Genomic DNA, 10,495 nt, shown 5'->3' on the forward strand with positions numbered 1-10,495 from the left:
GAGACCTGGTCTCTAACAATAAAAAAACAACGGGCATGGTGGGCTGCACCTGTAGTCCCAGCTACTTGGGAGGCTGAGGTGGGAGGATCACTTGAGCCCATGAGGTCAAAGCTACAGTGAACCAAGATCACACCACTGCACTCCAGCCTGGGTGACACAACAAGACCCTGTCTCAAATAAAATTGTTGTGGCTGTAAAATGAGAGGAGGGAGCAGGAGCTATAACCAGCCTAAGGCTCTTCTCTGGATCCTGCTGCCACCTCTTCCTAACTCCCATTCTGGGGTCTATCCATCTGCCTTACACCCACCAGCTCATGGCATCATCTTTTTCTATATCCCTTTCCCAGTGGCTTCCTCCCTATCCCAGCCCCCTGATGCAAATCCTGATGTCATCTGCCCCAGCCACCTATCTCTACCTCAACCCTGACTTCTCTGGTGAGAACTCTTTTGCGGATCCAGGGAGTGTCAAATGGCTGCTAGCCTGAGCCAAACCTCAACTGGGATTTCATTATCCTCTAATATATCTTCTCCCCTCCCCTCCCTCCACTGGAATCACACCCTCAGGAGAGCAGCCCCACTCTTATGATCCAGAAGAGGCCCATAGCCCTAAGAAGGGTTGTGGCTGCCACAGGTTGGCTTCCGGCCTCCCCCAGCTCTCCTTCCACATCCCTGTGTGGTTCATCCCACCCCTACCCTGCCTCTTGTCCTCCCCATAGTCCTGTGGCCCAAGCTTTTCAAGCTGGTGAAGGGAGACAGTTGTGATCTGACAAGTGCTAGACAGTTGATTCACCCTCTGTCACCAAATACCCTCATTATCTAGCCTGAAACTCCTCCATTCATTCCTTTCTATTCAGGCACATATTCATTAATTCACTCCATCATTCACCTAACATCCCTGAAGCGAAGCCAATCACCACTACCAACATCTTCCTAGAGACAAATAGACTAACTGGGGTTGGGTGAACTTTGAGAGTTCCAAAGGAAAGCTCCAGAGGACAGAGGGGTTAACAGGGGTCCAGGCCTCTCAGGGACCACAGAGCAGATCAGCAGCAGAGTGATCTGGCTCCAGAGTCAGCCAGGCAGAGGGCACCAGCTTCTGGCTGCTGCTAAGAGTAGAGCTCTTCGAAAGTCATCCACTCAGTCAACATCTACTGAATGCCAGGCAGTTGTCATCACCTCTACAGCCATCATGGGAGAGATCAGCAGCCTAGAGAAAGGGAATCTGAGCCCCCACCCCACGGGCTCGAAGCCCAGAGTGGAGGCCAGCAGTAGTGCGTCTGGTGAGAAGAACACTGTTCCCAGCCTGGGTGCCCTGCTGGACTCCTGCTAGCCTAGCCTCAGCTAGGCAGGGTATCACTTTGCCTCTCCAGAGACCCTTCTTGCCCACCCATTGCCCTTCTCAACCCTGTCCCTTCTTGGAGAAGCAACCTTCTCAGCAGAAAATTCCATTCTGCCCCAAGGACTCTCCTCCTTACTGCCCCTCTCCCCGAGGGACCGAGGCTGCCCCTCCAATGCCTGCAGACTGCCTTCTTCCCTCCTTCCAAACAGACGGTGGGCATTTTCTGATTTGGAGGTGAGAAGAGGAAACTAGTTATTTTCCACTCTTCCTTTACTGGCAACATTGACCCATCTATCCTCCTCTTCCTTCAGACCCCTCCCCCAAGGCCACTCAGCCTGGACATCATTTTGTCCCAGCCAAAATCTCACCTTCTATTGTCCTTGCAGTCCAAAGGCTAGTCCAGCCTCTGAGTCCAGCTCTAGCCCTCTCTCCCCATACCAGGAAGGAAGCTGGACTGTAGAGTGCTCTGGGCCACCCCGTGTTAGCCGCTACCTCTGGCCTCAGTTTCCCCTTCTGAGCCTCAGTTTCCCCGTCTGCGGGATTAATGATGCCTGCTCTCTAGACCCAGAGGACGAAGCTCTAAGGAGGTCACAGATGAGGAAGGGTCCAGAGCTCGGCGCAGGCTCCGTGCGGAGCCCCTAGGCCCTGCGGCTCGCCCCTCCCTCTCCCTCTCCCCCCTCCTCTTCCCCCTTCTACCTCTCTCCTGCCTCTCCTCCCGCCTCTCCACTCGCTCGGCTCCCTCTTTGGCTGACCTTCCCTTTCCCTCACGCCTCCCCACGCCCGGCCCGGGGCCCCAGAACCCTGTCCGCGGCGGCCTCAGGGCGGGGAGAAGCAGCCCGAACCCCCGCCGCCCCCGCCGCAGGGCGGGCGGTCAGTGCGCAGCCCGGCGCCCGCAGCCCGCAGCCCGGAGCCGGATCGCGGGCTTGGACCGAACCCGACCCGACCGCCGCCCCCAGCCAGGTGAGGGCAGCTCAGGGGAGGCGGGGAGCCGAGGGTCCCCCTTTACTGGAAGCGGGGGCTGGAGAGGCGCGGGGAAATTGGGTCCTTTTTCCTTCAAAGGAGGACCTGGGAGCCTTTTCCTGAAACAGGCACAAGGGCTTTCACTCTGAAGGGATGGATGGAGGGAAGGTCTGGGGAGAGGGATTGGGGTACCCCTTTCTGGTTTTTGTTTTTTTAAACAAGGATTAATTGGCTTCTGTGAAAGTGGGACTTCTTGGAAGGCTGAGGGGCTTTCAAGGTAGGTTGGGGAGGGGGCTCTGGCAGGGCTTGAGGGAAGGGTTAACTGGTGAGTGGTGGGGCAGTGGGGGTGGGGCAGCGGGGCACATCGGGAAGCTCTGTGATCCCCTCAACCTGACATCGCTGCACCTCCCGCCTTGCGTCCGGGGCTCTGGGTCTGCCCAGCTCTGTGTCCTAGTTTTTCTCTTTGAAGATGACTATTTTGAGCCCCACCTGGACAGAGCCAGGAACAGCTATTCCCTTCCCTGGGGCTATGACACCCACCTGACACCCTCCCACCTCTGACCTGGTCAGGGAAGGGGGTTCAGGGAAGGACGAGGACCCAGGGATCTGGGAAATGGGCAGTGTGGGTGAAACGAAGGCTGGGTACTGGGCACACAGGAAGTCCCTTGGCACTGGTGGGGTACACCAACTTTGGCTGGGAGGTTGCTAGGCATAGGACGGTCAGCTGCTTCTGGGACATGACCCACTAGGAAAGCAGCAGTGTCAGGAAAAGCTGAGCTGTTCCTCATGCTCCCAGAAGACAAAACACTAGAGAATGTGTTTGCTTGGTTGTTTTTGTTTGGTTTTGCTTTCTGTCTCCTTCACCCTGGATCCCAAGACTCATTCCCCTGATCTCCTCTCCTAGTTTTGCAAAAAGGTAAATTGAGGCAGAGGACAAATTGGCTGGACATACCTGTGTCTAGGAAGGAAGAGTGACAGAGAGGAAGGCATACTGAATTTGAGTTAAAAAAAACCTCAGTACAAGGCTTCTCCCAGTGCTCCATGGGTGACCTTGGGCCAAAATGCTTTCCCTTGTTGGGCCTCAGCTTTCTCATCTATAAAATGGGAGAGCGGCCACCTGTCTTGCAGGTTCGCAGAGACCATGTGTCTAAAACAACTGTGTAAAAGGGAATGCACTGGACACTTGTAAGGTGCCATCTTCACCACCGTGGATGGCCCCTTCCCTTCTCCCTGTCCTCACCAAGGATATCACTAACCCATAGGACACCTTTGTGAGAATCGGAAAAAGCACCTCTTCTGGAAAGAGACAGCATTCAGCTGGGCTAGCAATTTGGGGTCTTTATTATGAGAATGAGAAGGCGGCACACTTTCCTCCAGGTGCTGCTGTAACATGTGGAGTGTGAGCTAGATTCCAGTTAGCATGTTCTGCACATCCACACCTGGCAACCCTTCTCAGCAGGGCCCTGCTGTCTCTAAGAGACGCAGAGCTATACATATTTCCAGGGTATTTGCTACAGAAGCCCATATCCCAGGATATCTGCAGCTCATTTCTTTCCTGTTTTGTTCAAGCCCCAAAGCACATGCCCTAGTAGGAAGCAGATGGAATTCCACCATCAGAGAGTGACTCCTCTGAGTTAAGCAGTGCCTTCACCAAGCTCTCAGGGGTAGGAGTGACTGAGTCCCTAAAAACCCTTATATCAAGAACTGGACCAGATCACTTTTCTCAGGGAAACCAACAGAAGCATTGGCACACCTCAGCACTGCTGTTGACCAACCATGTTCACACCTATCTCAGAGCACCCCTGCAGCAAGCCTGTGTATGATGTCTCCTCCCCATTTACACAGGAAGCCATGTCCAGACGTTAGGGAACCTGACCAAGGTTTCACAGTGTCAGTGGTAGAGCCAGGACCCAAGCTCAGATCTGGCTGTCTGTCCTCTCTAATCCAACACTCCCAAGGAACAAAGCTGCTGACTTCACTGCCTTGCCAAAGCCCTGCTGGAATTGTTGCTCTCCCTCTCCATCCCCAGTAGCCCCTTGCTCACCACTCCTTCCTAACCAGCCTCCAAGCGCAGAGAAAGGAGTCACCTTCTCTTTTACTCTGACTTCATGACTAGGGGAGGAAGCTACCTCAAAGCCCAACTGTTCTGGCCTCCTCTATGCAGGAAGGGCCCCTGGTGAGGCCAGGAAAGGGGTCAGGGAACAGCGATTTCCTTTCCTGCTCAGATGGGGTTTAAACAGTAACGGTCATGCAGAGCGTCAACCCAGAGAGTCTGTATCTGCCTGAGTGGCAGATCAAGGACCATAAAATAACCACAGGAAAATGCAGCCAACTGGAGCTGAGGGGAACTCAGAGACCCCCATGAACCATCCGGTTACCAGGGCCCTTGGGTGTCAAATGGGAGGCGTAGGGGTGAGCCCAGCAGACAGGGCTGTAGGCCTCTTCAACCAGACTGTTTCTGCTGGTCTGTGGTATGTGTGGAAGCTTTCACTTAAGAAAGGGGTTTCATTTTGTGGGTATGCACACACCCACAGCTGTTTGGAGACTCCTAGCCTAATCTACTAGCTCTCAGCACGTGGTCCCTGGACCAGCAGCATCAGCATCACCCAGAAACGCAAATTCTCGCTACTCAGGAGGCTGAGGCAGGAGAATCACTTGAACTTGGGAGGCGGAGGTTGCAGTGAGCCGAGATCGCACCACTGCACTCCAGCCTGGGTGACAAGAGCGAGACTCTGTCTCAAAAACAAAACAAAAACAACAGCAACAACAAAAACCACAAAGAGATGGAAATTCTCAGGCCCATCCCAGACCTACTGAGTGAACTGTGGGGATGGGGGCCAACTATGTATGTTTGAATAAGCCCGCCAGGTGACAGTGAGACTCGCTAGAGTTTGAGAAGCACTGAGCTAGTCCAAGGATGTAGGAAAATTGAGACCTACTTGTGAGTTAAGGGCAGGGCTGGGAAGAGAACCCTCTTCTCCCGATGGAAAGCCGAGCTTTTGGAGGCGGCCCCTGCCAACCCTCCTCTCTCGCCCCTCCATCTCCCTCCCAGGCGCCATGCTGCCGCTACTGCTGGGCCTGCTGGGCCCGGTGGCCTGCTGGGCCTTGGGCCCGGCCCCCGGCCCGGGCTCCTCTGAGCTGCGCTCTGCCTTCTCCGCGGCACGCACCACCCCCTTGGAGGGCACGTCGGAGATGGCAGTGACCTTCGACAAGGTGTACGTGAACATCGGGGGCGACTTCGACGCGGCCACGGGCCAGTTCCGCTGCCGCGTGCCCGGCGCCTACTTCTTCTCCTTCACGGCCGGCAAAGCCCCGCACAAGAGCCTGTCGGTGATGCTGGTGCGGAACCGCGACGAGGTGCAGGCGCTGGCCTTCGACGAGCAGCGGCGGCCCAGCGCGCGGCGCGCCGCCAGCCAGAGCGCCATGCTGCAGCTCGACTACGGCGACACGGTGTGGCTGCGACTGCACGGTGCCCCGCAGTACGCGCTGGGCGCGCCCGGCGCCACCTTCAGCGGCTACCTGGTTTACGCCGACGCCGACGCCGACGCGCCTGCGCGCGGACCGCCCGCGCCCCCCGAGCCACGCTCGGCCTTCTCGGCGGCGCGCACGCGCAGCCTGGTGGGCTCGGACGCGAGTCCCGGACCGCGGCACCAGCCGCTGGCCTTCGACACCGAGCTGGTCAACATCGGCGGCGACTTCGACGCGGCGGCTGGCGTGTTCCGTTGCCGATTGCCCGGCGCCTACTTCTTCTCCTTCACGCTGGGCAAGCTGCCGCGCAAGACCCTGTCGGTGAAGCTGATGAAGAACCGCGATGAGGTGCAGGCCATGATTTACGACGACGGCGCGTCGCGGCGCCGCGAGATGCAGAGTCAGAGCGTGATGCTGGCCCTGCGGCGTGGCGACGCCGTCTGGCTGCTCAGCCACGACCACGACGGCTACGGCGCCTACAGCAACCACGGCAAGTACATCACCTTCTCCGGCTTCCTGGTGTACCCCGACCTCGACCCCGCCGATCCGCCAGGCCTCGCGGCCCGGGAGCTGCTGTGAGCCCCGGGCCGGAGAGGAGCCCGGGAGGGCCAGGGGGGTGCATGCCGAGCCGGGTCCGCGACCCGAACGCCCCGCGCGAGCGCGACGGCTACTGGGCGCGCCTGAACTCTGACAATAAAGAAGAAAGCGGGCCCGCGCGGCGCCCGACAGCCCAGGCCCCTGCGCTGTCTTGACTACGATGCCTTCTCCGGGGATGGGTGGGCAGGCGCTGACTACCAGGGGCCCACAGGCCCAGGGAGAGGGTTGAAGGTTGGAGCGCAGGGTCCCTTCAGACCCTGGGAGAGCGAGAAGGTGGGAATTTGGTGAAACCACGTTCGTTTAGCTCGTTGGGGCCGCCCTTTCCTATCCTTGCCTTGTCCAGCCCTCTGACTCCTCATTGACCGATGACTTCAACCTTAGTACCCGGCTGATGCCTTTCTGTGACAAGGGACAGCACCCCATTGGCCCACTGGGGGCATGGAATTCAAGGAAACAGTGCATTCCTCCTTCTAGCAGGGTGTGGGAATGGGATGAGGAGTTGATACCTCCTTGTCCTGACTCTTGCCTTCCCTGGATGGGGCGAGTGATTTGCCCAGAGCAGGGGACAGCTTACTCCGACATAGAATGACACAGGCTCTGGGAGGCCGAAACAGAACATTTAATGAGAAGAGCAACACAGAATCAGGGCCGCACCTGCTCCAGCCCACCTCCGCTTGTCTCTCCTTGGTCTTCTCCCAGCCTTACTCCCTCCTCTGAGGTGTTCACTCGACACTTGTTGAGATACTGCCTCCCTCCGCCTGCTTCCCTCCACTCCTCCAACAGACAGAGCTCAAGTCTAATCTATTCTCCCAACCCAGATGGGAACTTGGAGGCTCGGGGACCCCAGATCCTTGGTTGTGCTTAAAAGGGGATGCTCAGCACCTAGAGGATTCCTGTGAATTCCACAGGACCGTCACAGACTGCCAGGGTAGCAGTTGGAGGATCTGACCTGGCCTTACTTGGGACAGCTTCCCTTTCAGCATCTCTTGAACACACTTCTCAAACCTGACTCCTGATGTCCACACACCCCTGCCTGCCTGTCATGCCCTTAGCTCTGTGCCTAATCCTTGGAACCCAAAGCCTGGGTTCTTAGCCTCTCAAGATCCAAGAAACAAGATCTGGTCAGGGTAAGCAGGGAGGGGATGTCGCAAGCCAAGCCCAGAGATCTGAACACAGTGAAAAGAACTAGGTGCCAGACAGAAGCCCCTGCCCAAGATGGGTCTGCCTGGGGAGTTGAGGGGGAGAGGGGAGGGGGTAATGGCAGGTGAAAGAGCAAAAGGGGAGGGTCAGGGGAAGGGGTCAAGGACGGAGGCCCAGGGACCCAGGGAAGGGGGCTGGTCCTGGGGGCAGAAACCCTTGCACAGGTCCCAGAGTGTTTCCTGTGCCAGGAGAGTGAAGACTTGGGCCCAGCGGCCCCGTTCCTCAGCCTCACTAGCTGCGTGGAGCCGGTAGATGCAGGACAGGGCCGTGAGGAGCAGATGTTCAAAGTCCCAAGTGCTAAGAGGAGGCCCCTTTCGCAGGTCCTGGAGCTGCTGCAGCCGCTGCTCAGCGCCCTCCAAGTCACTGGGCACGTGGTGCTGCAGGAGGAGCCTGAGTCGGCGGCCTGGGTGTGTGGAGGCTAGTTCCTCGTCCTGGATATGCAGCTGCCCCATGACATCGAGCTCCAGCCCAGCCCAGAGCAGCTGCAAGGGGAGCCATGTAAGGGGTAGGCTGTGGCCTGGGGAGCAGGGCAGGGAGCAAGAGTGGGCAGGGGGAGGGGGCAGAAGCAGGCAGTAGGACCCATGCTGGCTTGTCCCCCAACCCTAGCAGACCCACCCTGAGACATCCCCCTTCCCAACCCTGAGCTTAGGGACCTCTGGACATGCCCACCCCCATGTCCCAGGCTGGGAGGAAAGACCTCAAACATCACTTCCGGGGCCTCTGGCTCCTGCAGGCCACCTCCCACGCTGGTGCTGTCCATGGGCTGCCCTGGGGCAGCAGAGAGGAGTCAGGCCCCTGCCATGCTACACCGTGAACACCCAACCTCCCAGAAGTGCCCCTCTGCTGCCTGGTAGGGGTCCTGAGCAGTTCATCATGCTACAAAAGGGCAGGAATGCCATCCCATGCCCCCTTTTCCCCTCCCTCTCATGCACACACATGCACATTGACATTCACCCTCCCAAGCATAGGTCTTGTGATCTCAAAAGCATCATCCCAAGCCCAGTTACCATGTTGGCAAATGCCCAGGACTCCTCCCTTAACTTGCACAATGCCCTTGGTAAAGAGCTCCAGGCCAACGGGTCACAAGACCCTTCCCCACCATCCTCCCCTCCCTATAATCATCTGAGGGCAGAGTCACGTAAAACAGTGCCAGTTACTCTCCCAAGGACAAGGACCTCTTTGGGAAGAGCCTACTCTTTCCCTGTTCCTCCTCAGCGGTAGATCCTTGTGAGGCAGCGAGGACAGGGCAGGGGAGGATGTCTGTGGCAACTCCCTCCAGCCCACACCTTGGGATGTTGCCTCACCCTTGCAATGTTTGTTCCAAGCCCAGGCAGGTCAAAAGACTCTGCTTTGGGCATCAGCGGGAATGAGCCCAGGGCCAGCATTAAGAGCACTTAGGGCTATCTCCCTAGGTGTCACCTGTACCTTTTCAGTTCTGGGGGTGGGGCCCACACTATCACCCACCACAGCACACATCAGCCTGGTACCTACCATGCCCACACTTCCTATGCCCAACTAGCCTCCCCAACTGTTAACTGCTGTCAGCTGGCAGCCTTCCTTGGATCCTCTCCACCCACCCTGAAGCCCTGATACCTGCATGGTGCTGGGTTGTAGACACAACAGAGAGGAGACAAATGGCTACCACCAGGCAAGCCAGGAACTGCAGGGTCACAGCCATGCTTCACCACGTCCTCTGAGTCTCTCTCTGTTCAGCAGCTCTCTGCTCCCTCATCTGCCTGCCACACACCTCGGCTTCAACTTTCCACTGCAGGCTGCTCCAGAGCTCTGTAATGCGTGTCAGTCTTCAGTGCTCAACAGGGAGGGGCTGGCTGTGGCCTTGGTCACCTCCCAGGAGCTCTTTCCATTCTTTAGAAATGGGGAATCTGGTTGTTGGCAGGAACCTGGCTCCCTGCTTGTCAGGCCCTCAGCTTGTTCCTGCCCAGATGGGCGGTATGCTTAGTTAATAGGAAAAAGGTGTTTGGTAGCAAATAGCTCTGGCTTGGCCCTCCCAAAGGGTAGGAAAGCCCAGGCAGTAGGACCACCTTACTGTCTTCACCCTCAAAACATCCTGCAACTGAGGCCAGCCCTGACACCCAGTCTGGCCCAGCCCAGCCTCTAGGAGCCCCTCAGCTGCCAAATGCATCAGCTGCAGTCTTCCAACTGCATGGCGGGCTGGCTGGGCGGCCCTAAACACAGGCAGAGCCAAGCACTCCCCTCTCAGGCACTCTGCTACAGGCTGAACAGATCCAATCAGCTGGGCTAAGGAGTACCGTCCCCTGGCAGACAGACAAATCTGCAGCTCCTGAGTAGTTTTTGCCCCACCCTGGGACCTCTTGTTTCCTAACAACATTCTTAATTCAGGGCGAGCACAGTGGCTCATGCCTGTGATTCCAGCACTTTAGGAGGCCAAGACAGGAGGATGGCTGAGCCCAGTTCAAGACCAGTCTGGGCAACATGGTGAGATCTCATCTCTACAAGTAAAAAAATTAGCTGGGTGTGGTGGGAGACACCTGTGGTCCCAGTTACTCAGGAGGCTGAGGTGGGAGGATCACCTGAGCCCAGGCAGTCTAGACTGCAGTAAGCCCTAATCACACTGCTGTACTCACTATAGCCTGGGTGACAGAGAAGACCTTGTCTCAAAAAAAACTCCACCATTTCTCAGCTCAGGCCAAAAACCAGGAAGATGCCTATAGATCAAGAGTGATGGGCTACCATGCCACACCCATCCTGAGCCCTGTGGACTATGAGAACTTTTGATTACAGCTCCAGAATCCCTCTCAGAAATACATGTGGCCAGGCATAGTGGCTCATGCCTATAATCCCACCACTTTGGGACGCTGATGTTGGTGAATCACTTGAGGCCAGGGGTTCGAGACTAGCCTGGGCAACATGGTGAAACACCATCTCTGCAAAAAATACAAAAATTAGCTGA

At 57.2% G+C, this 10,495-nt stretch overlaps 2 protein-coding genes across 4 annotated transcripts; one reads left to right on the forward strand and one right to left on the reverse strand.

Annotated features, from left to right (window-relative positions):
• Window positions 1–1,430: 1,430 nt before the first annotated feature.
• On the forward strand, window positions 1,431–6,519 carry C1QTNF4 (C1q and TNF related 4). Of its 2 annotated transcripts, XM_032282273.1 has the most exons (3): window positions 1,431–2,298; window positions 2,521–2,575; window positions 5,351–6,519. In XM_032282273.1, the coding sequence occupies exon 3, from the start codon at window positions 5,356–5,358 to the stop codon at window positions 6,343–6,345; it is 990 nt and encodes a 329-aa protein (XP_032138164.1). In that variant the 5' UTR covers window positions 1,431–2,298; window positions 2,521–2,575; window positions 5,351–5,355; the 3' UTR covers window positions 6,346–6,519. The 2 variants fall into 2 exon arrangements, with proteins under 2 accessions (XP_032138164.1, XP_032138165.1); XM_032282274.1 differs by lacking the exon at window positions 2,521–2,575 and having other exon boundaries at window positions 1,432–2,298.
• A 447-nt stretch (window positions 6,520–6,966) lies between these two features.
• On the reverse strand, window positions 6,967–9,990 carry FAM180B (family with sequence similarity 180 member B). Of its 2 annotated transcripts, XM_032282279.1 has the most exons (4): window positions 9,611–9,990; window positions 9,157–9,348; window positions 8,261–8,331; window positions 6,967–8,045 (listed from the first exon to the last, which is right to left on the reverse strand). In XM_032282279.1, exons 2-4 carry the CDS (start codon window positions 9,239–9,241, stop codon window positions 7,650–7,652), a joined length of 552 nt encoding a protein of 183 aa, XP_032138170.1. In that variant the 5' UTR covers window positions 9,242–9,348; window positions 9,611–9,990; the 3' UTR covers window positions 6,967–7,649. The 2 variants fall into 2 exon arrangements, with proteins under 2 accessions (XP_032138170.1, XP_032138171.1); XM_032282280.1 differs by lacking the exon at window positions 8,261–8,331 and having other exon boundaries at window positions 6,967–8,080; window positions 9,157–9,990.
• Window positions 9,991–10,495: the final 505 nt, after the last annotated feature.

Source organism: Sapajus apella, unplaced genomic scaffold (genome assembly GCF_009761245.1).
Source record: "Sapajus apella isolate SASKATOON/1434 unplaced genomic scaffold, GSC_monkey_1.0 scaffold14, whole genome shotgun sequence".
NCBI classification, from domain to species: Eukaryota; Metazoa; Chordata; class Mammalia; order Primates; family Cebidae; genus Sapajus; species Sapajus apella.